Genomic DNA, 19,122 nt, shown 5'->3' with positions numbered 1-19,122 from the left:
AGGTCTGATTAGTGACATCCATCTCGACACCAGACACACATATGGGAAAAGTGAGCAGGAAGCAAGGACGGGGAAAAGTAATGAGGTTAGAAAGCTGGAGAGCAAATGTGGCCCCCAGCCCCATATGGGAGTCAGAGGATGGCATGACCTGATAGGAGTCAGGTGAAAACGAAGAAGGGCAGTGCCATATTCTGTTGCTGCCTCTAGGCTGCCAGGGCCCAATCCTGAGAAGTGGAGCCAGTTCTGTCCTGGGGCTGATTCACAGAATTGGTCCCATAGTTAGTACACAGAGATCTAAGACAATAAACAGCGCAAACTTAATGTAAAGTCTAAGCTTCATTGGTATTGTATTGGAAAATACCTATTCATCGGTCTAGGCAGCCACTGAGGAGGAGGAACATTATATAAAGGATTCCCAAGTTCAGGGTTTCTGAAATGCTGGGCTTGATCATTCAAGCTTCTTTGTAAACTTCTCGTTTACAAAGTCAGCAGGAGCTCCAGATGTGGAGGGCTTGCTGGGACCAATGGATAATGGTAAACTAGCAATCTGAATACCTTCCAGGAAGAATATGACTGCATATTTTAAGGGAGATCTTAACCAAGCTCAGTATGGCCTCCCCTGAGCTAACACAAGTTTCTAAGTAAGTAATATAAGGAAGCCATGCATCTTAGTAAAAACAAAAACACAACAACTGTTCTGGATTTTGTTCTCATTGGAAATATAGCCCCAAACCTGCCCACTTGGAAGATGTTAAGGACTCCCGTGAGGAATCAAATGGTGAGAGAAGTCAGCAGTACCAAGGGCTGACAGGCCTGCGTAACTTGGGCAACACTTGCTACATGAATGCCGTTTTGCAGTGCCTCTGCAGTATATCCCCACTGGTGGAGTATTTTCTCTCAGGAAAGTACATCACAGCCCTGTGCAAGTAAGTTGATGTATCTGCTGTCCACAAGAACACATCCTTCTGATCAGTTCTGCTGGTTTTTCCAAAAGGAATGTTGTTTTAGAGAGTACTTTTATACCCATCTTGACAAGGCCACCAGAAAATGGCTCCTATTTCACTCTGATACCCCCTTTCTCCTCCCCCAAGCCCCATCTCAGCCATTCTCTGCAACCACTTCTTTTTAGCTGGAGTTCGTGGATATTACCATGATCTTCTGGCCTCTTTCTAAATTCTTTCTTTCTGACCTCTCTAGGTTTCTACTTGTTCTCTCCCAGTCTCTTACTTGCCTCACAATAGCTGGTATATTTTAAGCTCTTCAGGCACAGACTGTGCTTATTCTATAGACCCGTTTGGAAGGAATTAAAATCCCAGTGGAAACGCTGACAGTCAGGAATTCAATACCTCTGAAAATCAGACTTCACCTTTGTAGAACACCCAGTGCAACCAATCCCAAGTCCTGACTGCACTGCCCATGCTCTTTCATGATAATATCATTGACTCCTAATTTCTCAGCTACTTCTGCTTTCCTCCTGCCAGCACTATAGTCTCCATCTTTAATTCTCTTAATTCCTCTGCCTTTCTACTGCTATCTTTACGGCTCCGATTCCCTTTCCTCTCTGCCGTGGTTGACTGCATGACTATTACAGTACAAATCTTTGTTTTATTAATGATAATGTACTGAGAACTATGACCATGTCTTTCAGGCAGCTCCTACTACTGAAGACTACAAGAAAAACAGATTCCTTCTAGAACTTGCAGCATTACATTAGACAAATAGTGGCAGTTGTACCTGGACTGTATTTTGCTGATGTTTTCTTGAGTTGTCTTTGTTTGTATTTTAAATTATTTTCTTTGGCTCCAATTTTTATTCTCCTGAAGGGAAAATGTTGAAATTGCTACTGCCTTTGCCTATCTGATGGCTGACATATGGCTTGGAGACTTTGACTGTGTATCACCAGAGGTCTTCTGTTCAGTCATTGGTGGCCGGCACCCGGCTTTTACCAAAAAGACTCAGCAGGATGCTCAGGAGTTTCTGATTTATGTCCTGAGTGAACTACATGAGACTCTTAAGAAGGTAAGACCAAAATTATGGCCTTCTGGGACTGTGTCTATGGCAGTGATTCTCAACCAGGATGTCACAACATTCTTTCAAGGGTGCTGCTGATAGGCGCAATACAAATGCTCACACACTGTTTGGTGTCCAAACAGGATTCACAAAATAAACCCAGAGATATCAAAAAGGAATTCATAATGTTAAACTAGGCAAGTCTTTCTGAGTTCTTTGGAATAGAAGAATTGCTTTATTATTTTTCTGTAGCGAAAAAAAACAGGTGAAAAGTAAGAGTAGCACTTCCTAAGGGGCGCCTTGAGTCTAAAAATATTAAGAACCACTGGTCTATAGTGTGTCCCCATGGACCTGTGCTCTTACAGTTCATTACTGTTTGTTTAGCCTATAATGCAATAATGCCCTTTTCTTTCCTTCTAAACTATACAAAATGCTGCTACTAATTATTTTATTTTCTTTGCCCCAGCCACTTTTACCAAAACACTCTCTCTTGCCCTTCATTATCTATTGCTATGGCTTATCACCAAGGTGCCTTGCTCACCCACTTGAACCTCTGTTCTCATTTCCTCCTCCTCACCATCTTCTTACACCATACCTTAGTAATGGTCTCCCCCACATACCTAGAATATTCTTATTTGCCCAGCTGTACCTCTGCTTCTCCTTTAAATCTGTTTTGATGCCATCTATAATTTACCCTACCTGCTCTGAAGTCTCTCTTTGTTTTTCCCATCCCTCTTTGCTAATATGCTCTGAGAAGGAAGCTCAACTTGCTGTGCACCACATAAAATGGCAGCATTATAACAAATCAGTTTTAATCCCAGTTGAGACTCAATACTAATCTGTGCAGCTAACTTGTCCTGTGAATCTATCCAGTGCTCTCCCAGAGATTATTCATCTCTGAGTTTTGCTTTAGAACCATCTCACAAGTAAACAATGCGATTTTTCAGACTAGATGTTTTAGCACTACTCTGAAGCAGCAAGGACAGCAGTAGAAGGTACAAAACAGCATGGAGATGCTGAATGTTTCAATATTTTTTTGGAGATGTTAGTTATAGGTCTAAGGACATAGGCAGAGCAGGTTCTTTGGGTAAATGTGATATCTTTTATTAGACTGTGACAGGGGGCATGCTCAGGGCCTGGTCTCACCACACCCCGAGAAGCAAGTAGCTTCTCACCTCTCTCTATGGACCAGTCTGCCCAGTCTTTCCTGCCACGACTTTGTACAACCAGTTTATGGAAACAGCAATGTGGGAGGCTGCCTATTCCCAGCCCTGATGCCAGGGGCACTCTCTGTGGCTCCAAAGCTCCCCTCCACTACAGCCCATGCCTCGCAGATGGCATCCAGATTAGGATTACTCCCCGTTCTGACACCAGAGCAAACCCAGTTCAAAGTTGGGCTCCATTCATCCTCACATTCACTCTGCCCCCCTCTCACAGGGGCCTCTAGTATACCACCCACTACTGGGCCACACTCTAGTGCCCTTGCTCCTCTTGGAGCATCAGGCTTCACTACTTGCATGCTGGCCTCACCACAGTCCTTCAGTTCCCACAAGTTCCCCTACTCTACGTGGCCCAGCTTTGTGCCAAACCCTGGGCTGATTCTGTCCCAAGCCCCTCACTGGGCAACTCTGCACCATGCCCCACCCTAGGGTCTCCTCCTCATTCTTGCAACTACCTTCTCACAGGGCTGGCCCTTCCATTGGACTTCAGGCTTACTCCAGTTCAGCCCTACTCAGCGCTCCCCTGGGACTGCCCTTCAGGCCTACTCCCAACTCAGCCCTATTCTGTGCAGGGCCTCACACTACGCTCCCCATGCTACCCGCTCTGGGGTCTCCGGGATCTCACATCCGTGCTGGGCTCAGGCACCTACACATGAGCTTACCTGGCCCCACTACTCCCACAGCTCTCATGATTGCCCACCAGATGGTGGGGGCCAGGGTTAAGGCACCCTTAACTGCCTTTCACTGGGAAGGTAAATTGCCTAGCATTTCCTGGGAACTCCCATGCCACTAGGAGCCCCAGCAGGGTGCAGTTTTAGGTCATGCCCAGGACCAAGAGCCACCTGCTCTTACCTGCTAGATGTTCTGTACAGCAGTTCAGCCAGGTGATGTCTGCCTGTTGCCAGCAGCAAACTGCTGTCTTTATATAGTCAGCCTGTGTTCTAAAATGGCTGCCGCAATCAGGCACCTGGTGGCTGCCTGACTCAGCCCTTAAAGTGGCAAGCACCCGAAGGTGCGCTGCCACAGACCAGCTATATAGTTAGAAAAAATGTGCTTTGCAAACTTTTGGGCACAAACACCTTTCTTCAGGCATAGGGTGAGTCTGCTGGTGTTTGTGCGCTCTCCTGGGTAGAATAGAAGCCAATATGCAAAATGCAGGTCCGTGAAAATGCAAATCAAACCACTGTAACCCATACTAGAAGAAGACCCATTTCTTAAAGATATCTTTCCAGAACCAGCCATCGTAGTCTTTAAACAAGCACTGGACATTGCCAACCTCATCACCAGAAGCAAACTTCCTATGGCCTAAAGCACACCGAACGCATCCAGACCATACCAGGACAAAAAATGTTAAACCCGCTAACGCATCTCCACCACTCCTGCAATAATTACACCCCACAACAGAACCATCAGCATTCCTGGATCTTACACCTGCACCTCCAGAAATGCAATACATATCATCCAGTGCACTAAATGCCCTGATGGAAAATACGTAGGAGAAACCAAACAACAACAAGAATGAACACGCACTGAAAATCTATCACAGACAAAAACATTCATTTACCTGTGGGTGCACACTTCGCACAAGACAACCGCTGTCTCCAATCTCTCAGTTCTAATCCTCAAAGGGAATTTACAAAACACCTTTTGTAGCTGAGCCTATGAACTTCACCCCATAAATCTACTGGATACAAAAAAAATTGTGGACTAAATATAGACATTGGATTTATGACATATTATAACCTACCTGCCATCCAATAAACCCAGGTACCTTTCCACATTTTACCAGCTACATTCTATCACCAGGCCAACATTCATAGATTCATAGAATTAGGGTCGGAAGGGACCTTGTAGATCATCAAGTCCAACCCCCTGCCCTGGGCAGGAGAGAAAACCGGGCTCAAATGGCCCCAGCTAGGTAGACATCAAGCTTCCTCTTAAAAACCCCCAGGGTAGGAGCCATCACCACTTCCCTTGGAAGTTGGTTCCAGATCCTTGCCGCCCTGACTGTGAAATAGTGCCTTTGGATGTCTAGTCTAAACCTACTTTCTAATAATTTGTGGCTATTATTCCTTGTTACCCCGGGGTGGGAGGGGGGGAGGGGCCTCATAGGATCTGCCCTGCTATCCCCGGATCATGCGAGTGGCCCTCCTCTGGACCCTCTCAATGCTGTCCACATCCCTCCTGAAGTGTGGCGCCCAGAACTGAACACAGTACTCCAGCTGCAGCCTGATGAGTGTCACACAGAGAGGGAAGATCACCTCCTTGGCCCTGCTCATGATGCATCTGTGGATGCACGACAAGGTACGGTTAGCCCTACTGACCGTGACCTCACATTGTGGCCCATGTTCATCTTGCAGTCAATAATGACTCCAAGATCTCTTTCTGCCACTGTGCCCTCGAGAAGGGAGTTTCCCAGTTTATAAGTGTGCTGCTGGTTCCCACTGCCCAAGTGTAGCACCCCAAGTGTAGCACCCTGCACTTGTCAGTATTGAAACCCATCCTATTTTCATTAGCCCACCCCTGTAACCTGTCCAGGTCCTGCTGTAATCTGTCCTTCCCTACTAGCGTGCCCACCTCACCCCAAATCTTGGTATCATCAGCAAATTTAAACAGGCTGCTTTTTACCCCGTTGTCCAAGTCACTAATAAAGAAATTGAAGGACCGAGCCTGGGGGACTCCACTGCCCACTTCCCTCCAGGCCGAAAAAGACCCCTCCACCACTACCCCCTGAGTATGACCCTTCAGCCAATTTACAATCCATCTGACTGTAGGCATCAATGCCACAGTCACCTAGTTTTTTGATGAGAATGGGGTGGGAGACCGTGTCAAAGGCCTTGCTGAAGTCCAGAAAGACTACATCCACCGCGACACCTGCATCCAGTGCTTTTGTGACCTGATCGTAGAAGGCAGTCAGGTTGGTCTGACAGGACCTGCCCCTAATGAAACCATGCTGGTTGCCCTTGTGCATCATCCCTGCTGCTGGCCCATCACAGATGTGCTTCTTGATGATCTTCTCAAACAGTTTCCCCAGGACTGAAGTAAGACCAATGGGCTTATAGTTGCCCGGATCCTCCCTCTTCCCTTTTTTGAAGATGGGGACCACGCTGGCTTTCTTCCAGTCATCTGGCACCTGGCCAGAGCACCACGAATGCTTGTAAAGCCTTGCCAGGGGCCCCGCAATAACCCCTGCCAATTCCCTCAACACCCTTCCCCCTCTCCCCCACACCTACCTGTTTCACAGCTACTGTCTCCCATCCCCTCTGGTCTTCACTGCCATCCATTTGCATTTTCACAGACCTGCATTTTGCATATTGGCTTCTATTCCACCCAGGAGAGTGCACAAACACCAGCAGACTCTCGCTATGCTTGAAGAAGGGTGTTTATGCCGGAAAGCTTGCAAAGAACAATTTTTTCTAACTATTTAGTTTGTCTAATAAAAGATACCACATTTACCCAAAGAATCTTGTCAGCTAGGTTTGACAGAAGACAGCAGGACCCTGAGAGTGGTGGAATGAGGCAGTGCTCCATACTGCTGTTCTGGTAGGCCCTATTGTGAGAAGCCTTGGAAGGCTGATTCTTATATGTGGAAAAAATAAAAGAATACATCTTCCAGGGAAGATCACTGGAAGGAAGAAAGAGACAAGGTGTTTGGTACATGAGAGTAGTCTGAAGGCTTTAGGGAACAAAGGATGTCTGCAGCTAGGAAGAGGTTAACAGATTAGGCACTAATCCTGTAAAGGTTCAGGCTGTACTTCATTGTACACACTGCAAGTCATTCCAGGGCTGTAAGAGGAACCCTGCAGTTTGTAAAATTAAGCAAACCTTTGCCTGATCAGGGCCTTAAACCAAATCAGGGGCTGATAGATGAGGATGCTGACAAAGGGAGCGAGTTGAACTGCATAGCTCATGTAGTATTTGAATATAAGAATCCACTCTGTGCTTAGCTAACCCTTTCAAACCAATCACTATTTTAAAATAAATTTGTCACCTGTAAAGTATCTGCCAGAAGAAATGAGAGTTGTTATCAGTCTCAGAGTTGGTCATGACCTGTTCACCTGCTCATTATTTATGTTGTGCAACTGATTTAGTTTCTGTCCCTTAGCAGGTGACTGAAGCTTTTGAAAACATACGACTAATAGATTTCTGGTGCAGATTTCAGAAACATCCATGCTATTAACAATCTCACAAATACATAATCATTGACCAAATAATGACTGATCTCATCCATGAGTCACAGTGAACCTACTGTGATATTTTATTCATGAATCGTATGTCTTAAAATGTAGCTAGGTCCCTGTTTATAAATATATAACATAATGAATCTTACAAATATAAGGGAACACCTGAGAAAATATTTGACTACCTCCTGGATACTTATCTGAAAAAAATGGATGAAAAAACAGAAGATTCTTTTGCAGCTACCTTGACAGTCAAACTGGAAATATTTGCTTCTTGCACAAACATTAATAAATATTTAGACACTTTTGTAGTAATCGGTGTTATCCTTCACTTTTCTTCGTACAGTTAAACAAAAGAAGAAGCCAGGGAAGCATATCCACTGCCAGGGAAAACAGAGGGATTTCCCCCGAGACATCAATCATCACACAGCTATTCGAGGGACAGCTGAGTTATGAAATCACATGTCTGGAGTGTCAGAACACCACTGATAAGAATGAGGTCTTTACTGTCCTCTCTCTTCCCATCCCTTCTGAGACTGCATGCTCTCTACAGGTAGGATTCCCACTGAGTCCTCCTACTCTCGAATTTAGTGTAGCGGAAGAAAGGTTATGCTAATATATTCTCTTAAAAAAATGCATTCTTAGGACATGCATATTCTAGGATATCATCTGTAGAGAGAAAAAGACTTTTGTGGGTGATGCCTTTTATTGGACCAACTACATGGTTGGGATAGACTTAGACAAGCTTTTGGGTATCACAGTGCCCTTCTTGTCTAAGTCTTTCCCAACCATGCAGTTGATCCAATAAAAAATATTACCCACAAAATTCTTGCCTCTTGCATATTTCATAGACCATCATGGCTACAACATCACTTCAGCACTACCATCTATAAAGGGAGACATTTATTGAGTTGAGGGTTTGACTTGGGGTTCCTCAACCAGACTCGAGAGTGTTTTTGATTGGTAACAGTCAAGTTTGTGGCATTTGAAAATGCTCTGGGGTCACCACGGAGTGCCGGGTGTTCAGAGAATTGTCTACTTTTATTGTAGAGTGAGCAACTGAGCAATGCCTTAATACTTCTTAAATGTTTCTGTTGACGGGACAGTGCAGATTTTAGCTGCTTCGTGTTCTTCGTATAGTCATAATATCATGGCAGTTTCTTACTGCTATTAGCACGGGCAGAACTACAGAAGGTGACTTCCCCAAGCCAACAAACTGATGTATTGGGACTTCATCTCCTCAGACTCAGCTCTCTTGGCAGAAACTCACTTCTCTACAAACCCATTTGGGCCCTCATTTTACTAAACATGTTTTTCTCTGACAGGACTGTCTTGAATGTTTCTTTCAACAAGACATTCTGACTTGGAATAATCAAATCCAGTGTTCGTGCTGTGGGACAAAGCAAGACACTGCAGTGAAGACCTGCCTAGCCAAGGCACCAAAGATTGTTATTTTGCACTTAAAGAGGTACACACTGCATGGTAGGATGGCTGCAAGACAAGCAGGGAAGTTATTTGCATCAACAGGAAAGGGAAAGCACAGCACAGAGAAGCAGATTGTTGTACACACAGAGTACCTGGAGCGTTTGTGGCCAGCTAGAGCTGACAAGACAAGCTCCTGAGAAACCAAGACAACATGTTTCACCCTTAATCCCCTTTTGCAATCCAGATCATGCCCTTGGTGCATTCTTGCTGCTCTTCCCTGCAAGGGGCAGAGATGAGAGATTGACAATGAGATCAGAAGTGACTCTTATGAAAGAAAAAAAGGGTTGTCTGTAAAACTAGGGCATTCAGAAAACGAGATATCCAGTGCACGCGTACATCATGCAGCCATGTGTGTGTGATGGTGCCCATCCCTACAGATACTTACTTTTACCTCTGCTAGCACTGCCCTGAGTGGGAGGGGCTAAAACAGTGGCTAGTGCTCTGACCTGTCAGTAATTAATGCTGTGTACGGGCACTAATGATATGCACATAGCATTAATTTGCTCTTTCTACTGCAGAGTTCTAAATATTAGAAATGTTTTGTAAAAGGAAATCTTTCAGTTCCTTAATGTTTGACTTGCTTACCTGACTTCAGGGGGACAGTGGAAGGAATGCTTGCAGTGCATTTTGAAATGCTATATTAGTCCCAAGAATTATTTTAAGTAGATAGAAAATTATTTTACCAAACAGATTAAATAAATAGACTGCAAAAGAGCATTTGCAATCATGAGAGGTTGGTTCTTGCTTGGTGACTGAGGAACATTATGAATAATCTCATGTTTTTCCAGATTTGACTGTCAAGGCAGCTACAAAAGGAAACTTGGAACGGACATCCACTATCCACTAAGCAACTTGGATCTTTCTCCTTATGTCTATCCACTGTTTCGGAAGAATCCAAAATACAGCTTGTGTGCCGTGGTGGTAAGTTTGAAGCAAGGTTATCCTTAGTTGTAATGTCCATGTGAATGAAGCTAGTGCTTGGCCTTTGACCTAAACAGCCAAAGTCACCCCTCCCCTATGCATGTGCAGTTTAACATTTTTTGGGGAGGGAAAAGCACATACACAGCGATTGCTGATGTATCTGCTGTTCCAAGGTTACGAGGGGTCTCCTGAATTGAAAACTACTTCCCAAACTACCACAGTTTTCATTGGCTAGCATTAGATGGTTTGTAGCCACATAGAAATAGTGGCTGTGCTCGGTGGCATTTGAAGTTGTATCGTACTTACAAGACTGTACCCAGATGCAATCTGAATGTCTGGACATTGTATAATAACACAATTACCATGCTGTAACACACTTAGTCTCGTCTGTGTAGCTGAAAAGCAATTTGGCTCCAACTAATACTTTTTAATAGTTGTGAGGTCTGTACAATGACTCCAGTACAGTTTGGTCCCACTTACAGAGTGACTGCGCCTGTTTATTACGTGACTGCAGGAGTACGTGGAGTTGTATGATCCCTCATAGGGAGCAATTTCCTAAGAAGCTAGATAAACCCTCCCTTGCCAGTCTGTGATGCAATACATGTATCCTGAAGGCTGATTGCATCATTTGGCAAATACTTGAGTCAAGCTACTTGGTAAATGAGCTGACTACCCATCCTGGTTCCTCAGTCAACCATTGTTGATGAAACCTCTCCCCTTTCCTGACTGGTGTAAACTTGTTTCCATGGGCAGACTTCCAAGCCTGCAGCCTTTGGGTGTGGATAAGCAATAGGCAGCCAGTGAGATCCACTCACCAGGCATCTGGCCTACAGGTAGGAGCTGCTAGCTGGTCTGCAAGGGTGATATTTGACATGGAAAATATTATTAGTGCCCACACACAACATTAATTTGCTCTTTCTATTGCAGAGTTTAAATATTAGAAATGTTTTGTAAAAGAAAAGCTGAAATCTTATTTAGTTTTCCCCATCCCCACAACTGCTGAGTACAGGTGAGAGTGATCACCAGGTTCTTGGCTTTTAGTCTGTTAAAGTGGAGTCATAGCACTTCCTGGACTTACTTGCTGCTTGTTGTTGCAGAACCATTTTGGGTATCTGGATGGTGGCCACTATACAGCCTTCTGCAAACACACTGTCACCCAGAACTGGTACAGCTTCGATGACTCGCAGGTCACCGAGATTCCACACTCCTCAGTGCAGTCTGCTGCAGCCTATCTCCTCTTTTACAGCTGTCAAGCCTTCTCTGTACCAACCAGAAAACATTAGGCCCATCGTTACAATTCACTGATAGTGTAAGCCAAGTTCTGTGTTCTCATTAAACTAGGGCAGTACCTGAATATCACTTGTTGTCTTTGATTATGTTTAGAAAGTGATTTCAAAGGTGAGTTTTGGAGTTGTGGCTTCTGATTGTAGGATGGTTCAAAAATCATGTCACTACCCTGTATCAGCAGAATTGCTTCTAAAATGCCTCTCGCACTAATATCTGAAGTATTATTACAGTGACTATACCTAGCACTTTGGGGACTCTTTCTAAATATAAAGGTACAGAACCTGCCCTGAATAGCTTCCAGCTGAACAAGAATACAGCATAAACATGACAGCTCCCTCTCTGCTTGCCCCAGATCCTCCTCTTTTCCAGCTCACCAAGTGGACCAATCCATTTGCTCTGCCATAGCCAACATATTTCTGTGCTATGCTACAATCACAATTCTGCAGTGTAGACATTCTCCATACCTACTGCTTTCCCCTCACCCCTTCTTTTGTGAATGGGGAGGAGTCCACTCTTTAGTTCTGTGGTCTCTGACACTATTAGATGGCAGTGTATCTGGACCCTAACTTAACAGGTGCTACATAAAAAGCAGGAATAAAATAGCTTCTCCTCACTGTTCCTGATCTGGGCCTTGCAGCAGCAGCTGGCTGAAGAGAAGCTCCTCCATCACCCTGCTGTGATACATATTCTTTCCAATACATCTTTGCACTTCACGAAGCAGCCAGGGAACAAACACAGCCTCACCTGACAAGTGCTTTTACTATCGCCTCTTGCCAGGCAAATGTGCCCTGATGGTTTCTGTGCTGTGCCTGTCTTATTACCACTGTCTCCATGCTTTTCCCAATGGGAAAACTCAGTCTGATGTGCTGTATGCTTAAAATAAAAATGATGAAACCTCTTCCCAGCTAATTGTTGCTTTTAAAGAGTACTGCCAGATACTAGATCCCATGGCTTGTCAGTCTGCCTTGCGGCCACTCTGTTTTAAAATAGTTTCTAGCTCCTTGACGTGTAAAGGAAATGTTCCATATCTGAACATGTCATCTTCCTGAGGGTCTGGACAGAGGTTTAAGCAGTAGCTGAGTTTTGAACTGCTCCACTTGTCTCAGCCTCTTATCTCTGAAACTTGACTATAGCCATTTGAAAGGTGAACAGTAAGTACCAATTCTGTTTCTTGGTTTATGTCTATTCTTGGAGGTTTCATAACAAAGACATGAGATGGGGAAGAGACAAGCAGTCAGTGGTATGAATCATGTCTGTTTGCCAGGAGGTATCCACTACCACTACAGGTGAATTTCTTACTCTCCTGCAGACTAATATAAGGGGACAAAGCATGCAGATCTGACTCAGGCATCACCTTAATGACTTGCCTTTGACAGGATGCAAAGGACTTCCATTAAAAAGTCACAGTTTATCATGCAAAACCAGTAACTGTGCTACAGCAAGATCACTTTCCACTGGCACTCATTCTCTCTCTCACAACTATTTTGGCTTGATCAGATGTACTTTTCATTGGTGCTAAGATCCTGCAATTTCATGGTACAAAAAAACATTGAAAACTAGTAGCAGAATGCACTAAAGTACATAGTACCTGAGCTGTAAGTATATTGTATGAGATGGAAGTGTGTGCAGATGAGAAGCTGATGATTTATCCACTTGATCTGAACAGTCGCTGGCCAGCTGATGCACAAAGGCCATTGGCCCATGTTTGCCTCAAAGAACAACTACTCTGCCAAGAACTTAGAAGGAGGGGTTTTATTTTTAAAATGGTGACTCTTAGAACAAAAGATTAAGTAGTTAAAGGCAACTTCCACACTGTGGCAGGCCAGACAGTGCCCACCCCATTTGTGTACTGTGCACCTCAGAATAGCAGACAGACAGCTATTAAAGCTTAAGCAGCTTGATTGGAGTAAACATTGAAAACACTCACTCCCTTTCCTTAGGGAAATCAGCCCTTGGTAACACACATGGAAAAGGATGTGGATGCAGCAAGAGAGCTTCTGTGGTGGTGATATGCAGGTGGCAGGGAGGACACACATGTTGAAAGGAAGTTCCATCTAGGTTTCAGCAGAGGAAGGGAAGGGAGAAAGCTGAAATTAAGGTGAGCTTAAGAGTATACACTTAGAGGCAAGACACTGCTATCCAAGGATCAAGCTTTGTCTTCCTTTCAGTACTAGTGAAGTGTGGCAGGAGATCACAATTTCAATCTTGTCATATAACTTAGTAAAACCTCACCACTTCAACATAACCACTGCTGGTTCCTCTGCCAATAAAGTCAGAGGTCATCTGAAGCCTATGGGTGTGGGGCTTATCTTACTGTAAGGTGGCATTCTATGAAGTTTTAGTTTGCATTACTGGGTTGCCTTACTTAACAGCAGATGATAAGCCCACGAAGGCATAATTAAGTGCAAGTTTTCAATACGCACTGTACATTGCCTGGATATTAACATTTAATTTAAGCACTGATGTTGTCAGCATTGCTTTCATTATGACTGACTTCACATGGCTACCTCAGCTCAGCAGTTGTTGCCTTCAAGTTGACATTTCTGGTTGGTGAGCCGCAAATTAACCGTGCTTGCTCCCTAAGTGTAGCTCTGATACACTTCCCCCGCTGCTCTGTTTTCTACTTTGTGTGCTGTTTGCCCCATCCCTGATCTGCCACACATAGGCTTCTTGTGCCACTTGTGTGGCACACGTGCCTCAGGCTGGCCATCCCTGCTTTAAGACACTGGAATCATTTTTACTAAGGAAGGTCATTCTGACCACTTTATCCCCAACTCAGTTTGAATGCGTTTAGCACCTCACCTCTTCATGCAGTACCTCCTGCTATGGCAATGTCAGCTCTCTAACTAACTGGGCAAGAGCCAAATGCACAGATGCATAGAGCCAAGAGTTCAGGCAGGAGTGGAAACTATGAAGACAATTGGAAATTGTTCCCAGATGACACATGTGTAGCATGAACTAAAATGGCTCCTGAACTAATTCACTCAGACAAACAGCTGTCCTTTCACTGGAGCGTGTACAAGCTCTGTGGAAGAAATACAAATGTACAGCCCCACAGCAATCCTGACAAACAATCAAACTGAGCAGAGGCTCAACAAACCCAAAACATGTGTTTAACAGGATAGCATGCTTTTAAATAGTTTCCTCAGTAAGATTTTTAATGCATGTGTACATGAAAGTTTATATTAGAAAATTAAAAAGGAAAATCTTATTTCTTTAGAATAACTTTTAAATGCACAAATATTGACAAAAGCTAACAGAAAAATACAGCTCTATTTTTATACTTATAAGTAGTGTTGCAGTTGTTTAAAACTGGGAAATAAAAGCAATCTTCCAAGTTATAGAGAGTCTCACAAAAGGACCACATATTTTATTATATACATAGTTCTGATGTGCAAGTATGCAATCAATATGTACACTTACATTCCTAACTGTTTACATCATTCTAGAGTATTCACAGTAGAATCAAGCTTAAGGTTAGAAATGTGAAAAGGCCATAACAGTGAAAAAAAAGAAAAAAAGAAAATCAGGATATGCCTGGGGTTTTAAGAACATTTTAACCTACCTGTTAATTGATTTTAAAGGACTAAGCTAGAATTTTGTTTTGCAGCAGACTAAAAATATAGCTGTCGTGAACTAAATTGTAACATAAGAATGCTTGCTTTTATGATTTCACAGATGTTGGTATTACCAGACGCATTATCAGTCTTCTGACTCAAGCAATAGCACTGACCAGGAAGATAGCGCAGCAGACAAGCTGCTGCAATCATCCCCTAATTCTTAAAGTGACTATATATTTGTCATGGATTTGCATGTTAATATGCATTTCTATACCTGTATTGTGCATTTATAAAGAGAATCAATTTTTTTCATCCCATATTACTTTACATGGCTATTTCTGCTGTTCGCTGTTCAAGAGATGTGTAAAAGAGAATGTAAGCTGCTGAGGACTTCACAGAAGATGCTGAGATGTCAGACACTTCATGATCATCAAACTTATACCAGTGCTGTTTTGCAGGGTTTTTACAGTAGGCTGTGTAGTGCCCTCCATCCAGCCCTCCATAGTGATTCTGTGAAGATCAGGAGTGAAAAGAAATTCAAACAATTATTTGTCTTGGCATCAGTCTTTTCTGAAAAATGTTTATGGTGGCACAAACTATGACCAAGTACATCTCACTGCCCCTTGTCATGTCACACCAAAGAAAAATCAGTGGTATGACAAAAACAGTAATAGACTCTGCCACTTGCAGAGACGTACATTAACTCTGCGGCAGGAGAGTACAGGCAGCTTCAGCTGCTTGTACTCTCCAGCCACACTGGGCAGGTGCTCCAAGCTCCTGGAACACCTGCTGAGATTCCTTAGGGTGCCTCTCTAAGTGACTGCAGGGGACAGGTCTGATTGAGCAGGGAAGGGAGGGAGATCACATCACCCCTCGATGGTGTGACAAGGGTGGGACAACAGTTAACATGCATTTTGCCCAATAAAGCAGATGCATCATGGCTCGGCTGAATTCCAGATTTTGACCAATGCAGAATTCCACTTCATGCTGTGTATTAAGCCCTTGCTGCTACTTCTATTCTACACTGGACTAGGACTAGGCCTAGGCAGGAGGCCTAGAAAACTTTGTGATTCATGTGAGGACTTTACGATACTAAGATCAAAGGATTTTAACAATGTGGTTTTATGGTGAAATGTTGATGTCTGCTGTTACTCACCGATACTGCAAACAGGTTGTATCTCTTCAAATTACTCTTTGAACCAATAACATATTGCGACAGGTCAAGACTTTCCAAAGGGAAATCTACAGATGTTTGAAGCTTTTGCTTCCACCTTCCATCATAGGAAAATCTAGAGAAAGTAAGAAGCAGAACTGGCTTGAGCAGCAGGTCACAAGAAGTTGAAGCTGATTTCATGCATATTGTTATTTCACATACTCTGGTTTTAACCTACAAAAACAAGACTAAATCCTTTGTTCTGCAACTTAAACAGAGAATCAGGACTACAATGACAACACCCCCCCCAACATTTGTGCACAGAATCCATTGCACACCACACTCAGCTGGATTACTTATAAGTGTTTCCAGGATTGGGGCTCAGAACAATGGGCAACACCAATGGACTCAGTTTTTCTGCTGAACAATCTACATTTTAGGAAAAGGCTGTAGCCCCAAGAAATCCATAAATGCCAAGTTGGTTCTATTCAAAGATACTTTTTCACAATGCAGCGTCTTACCGTTTCAAGTGCACAAGAAGAACAGGTGGCAGTTTCCAAATCTCTATTTTTTTCAAAGAATCTCTTCGAGTTTTGCAATGGCTACAGTAAAATCTGTTGTTATCTGTGAGTTTTTCCTCTTTGGAAAATAATCTAAGGCAGTCCTGGAACAAAAGAGAAGCCATATATATTAAAGGGACTGGCATTTCTAAAACTATGTGCAGCTCAAAAATTTGCCTGATATTTGGCTTTGAATGTGTGTCAACCATGCACATCCCGTTTTTCGGAATTAGGGAACTCTAGCCCATGAATTCACACCTGAAACAGGACTGTTGCTAAGTCTGTGCAACAAAGGGTTAGTGCAGCTAATGCATCTTGTTTAAAAATGCAAGACAAAATGTGAGGGGACCTGTAATGGGAATGTTATGATAAAAGGCCTGTTAAAATAGTGGTGGGACAGTAGGAGTGGGTTTATAATAATTTTTTAATCCTCCACAAAATTAAAAAAAAATAGTTGAAAGGCTAGAAGGCAAGAACCTTTCATAGGGCAGATCTAGAGTGGGGTACAGTGGAGTGGCTACACCCCCCTTTTAGATTTGAGTGCACTACGGGAGTCTCTAGGGACTTTTTAAAGAGCTCCAAATCCCCCTCCCCCATCTGCCCCTGTTGCCTTCCCCGCTGTCCTGAGGATGGGGGAAGCACAAGAGCTGTTCCTGTCCACCCCAGCTGGGCTGCTTATGGACTGGGCTCAACTGGGGACAGGGAAAGTGGCATTGCAGGTGGGAGTGGGATTTCCTTCCCTGTGCCTACACCTGCAACTCGGGGGACAGACTGGGGGCGGGGGAGGCAGGGAACTACTTTTCCACCATGCATTTCCCCAGGTTAACGAAGCCCATACACAGCCTGGCTAAGGTGGACAGAAATGGCTCTGGTGCTTCCCCTGGAACAGGGGAGGAAGGGAAGGAGGAATTTTCACTTGGTTTAGGAACTTCAAAAAAGTCCCTGGAGGCTTCTGAGGGTGGTTTGCCTGCATTGGCGGCTGGGAGTGGTGGGAGCAGCCACCTCTGCAGTGTGGTTTGCTGCTCCTGCAGCCCCCCATGGAAAATCCACCCTGTGCTTTACTCAATGTAAGACAAAAGACAAGTCTCCTGAAATTTCTGACATCTCTCTTATTAAGTCAGGGCAGAAACGCCATCCAAAAAACTAGGGTTAGTATTTTATTATAGTAAAAGTATCCGTTTTCTCTCCTGCTAGCTTACCTGTAGCGTGCATTTGCTAGTGGATGCAAGTGGCAATGACAAATACATAAATGCCTCAAATGTTCGGGACTTTTTATGACATGTCAAACACTGCACTGTAGATTTGAATTGGCCTTGGAAAAGTGCCACAATAATAGATTCATTGAGCTGCTTGTGTTTGTGCCAGGCTAGTTCTGCTGCTTTAAGGTCATCAAGATGATCATTATTTTCTTCTTTATATCTCTTCCTATTGTCAGCCTGGATAATAAGAAATGAAGATGCCTTAATCATCATACAAGCATATGTGAAGAAGACAGGTTAGATTGTATACATGTGCACTTTAGAAAAATTATGCAAGAGGTTTTAACCAAATCTGTATTTCTCATCTAGCCCCCTGTATTTCTGGGTTGCCCCCTCTAGCGCTTCCTGTTGTACAGGCTTAACTCCTACTGTTAATATTGTAATTTACACTTTGTTCTATTGCTTTCCACAGAAGACCATGAAGAGCAGCTGCACAGGCCTCATGACCAGCATACATAAGTCAAATGGTTCACAAGCTGCACTTCAGGCATCTTGTCCCCTTAAATAAAGAGGAAAAGAGAGAATGAAGAAAACATATTTTCAACATGAACAAACCCCTGATTACCAAAGTGCTAATTTTATTAACAGACAACTCAGGATAAGGTATGCAGGAGTCTAATGGATCCATAATTATCCTCAACTATATGCTCTTTAAATATGAGGAAGGGTTGCAGGAGTTCTTCATTCAAAGGACCTGGCTTGAGTCAAGCAAAGGATATAACAAGTAACACTATGCAGAAATCATGGAAACGTACTTCTTAAAATTAAAAACACACAAACACCATAGATGAAGTAATGGACTGTGCACAATGCCACATGTAGCTAAATGGCTACCTGATTACCCCCTTACCATCAGCAGTGCCTTGGGGCTCAATTCTTTATCTCCCTTCCTGTACCTGCTTTGTTCGAAAGCATCCGCCTCAAAGATGGTGCAAAGCTAGTGTAGCTAGCTCCACAAGCCTGACCTGCCTGCTCTCTCTACACACAGAGGTCAGGGCATACAGTGTCTTGGTACAGCCGAAGCCACCCAGGCAGCTGAAGATTAAGGTAACGGGCCTGCTAATTCTATCTATACCATAGCAAGAAACTAGTTCCACTAAAATCCGGTTTAACCATTTGGGGTGCCTGCAGACATGAGGGACGTCTACTCCGACGCACTGTAATTATAGTGCGACGGAGCAGACTTCATTAATCAAATCTGCTGGAGCATACTAATTAGCATGCGCCAGCAGCCGCCACATCTGGTGTATCAGCATCCCTCCACTTCAAAGTGGCAGCAGGGGACACTTTAACTAAAGCTTGTTGGACAAGCTTTATTTGAGGTACCCCGCTGCCATTTTAAAGTGCAGGGATGCTGATACATGACATACTGCAGGCACTTTAATTACAATGGCTCTTGGAATCACTCTAAATAAAGCACCCCCCTCCTAGCCCTGGAGCACATGTAAAAACTCCCTTATTGTCAGTTGTCTTGTGTAATGAGTTA

At 43.7% G+C, this 19,122-nt stretch overlaps 2 protein-coding genes across 4 annotated transcripts in view; one reads left to right on the top strand and one right to left on the bottom strand.

Annotated features, from left to right (window-relative positions):
• Positions 1-19,106, top strand: part of USP50 (ubiquitin specific peptidase 50) — a 20,153-nt gene extending 1,047 nt beyond the window's left edge. The window contains exons 3-8 of the mRNA XM_025212095.1: positions 726-926; positions 1,824-2,019; positions 7,758-7,964; positions 8,737-8,879; positions 9,685-9,817; positions 18,049-19,106. Coding sequence (XP_025067880.1) covers positions 726-926; positions 1,824-2,019; positions 7,758-7,964; positions 8,737-8,879; positions 9,685-9,817; positions 18,049-18,144 — 976 coding nt within the window. The 3' untranslated portion in view covers positions 18,145-19,106. The remainder of the gene's footprint in view (positions 1-725; positions 927-1,823; positions 2,020-7,757; positions 7,965-8,736; positions 8,880-9,684; positions 9,818-18,048) is intronic.
• The window catches only part of USP8 (ubiquitin specific peptidase 8), a 25,263-nt gene continuing 20,586 nt past the window's right edge, over positions 14,446-19,122 (bottom strand). For all 3 annotated transcript variants that reach the window (XM_006030407.3, XM_006030409.3, XM_006030408.3), the window contains 4 exons: positions 17,577-17,813; positions 16,339-16,481; positions 15,821-15,953; positions 14,446-15,174 (listed from right to left, as the gene is read on the bottom strand). In XM_006030407.3, the coding sequence (XP_006030469.1) occupies positions 14,989-15,174; positions 15,821-15,953; positions 16,339-16,481; positions 17,577-17,813 (699 nt within the window). In that variant the 3' untranslated portion in view covers positions 14,446-14,988. The remainder of the gene's footprint in view (positions 15,175-15,820; positions 15,954-16,338; positions 16,482-17,576; positions 17,814-19,122) is intronic.

The sequence above is a fragment of the Alligator sinensis genome, unplaced genomic scaffold (assembly GCF_000455745.1).
Source record: "Alligator sinensis unplaced genomic scaffold, ASM45574v1 scaffold476_1, whole genome shotgun sequence".
NCBI lineage: Eukaryota > Metazoa > Chordata > Crocodylia > Alligatoridae > Alligator > Alligator sinensis.
This window is presented reverse-complemented; position numbering and strand designations above follow the sequence as displayed.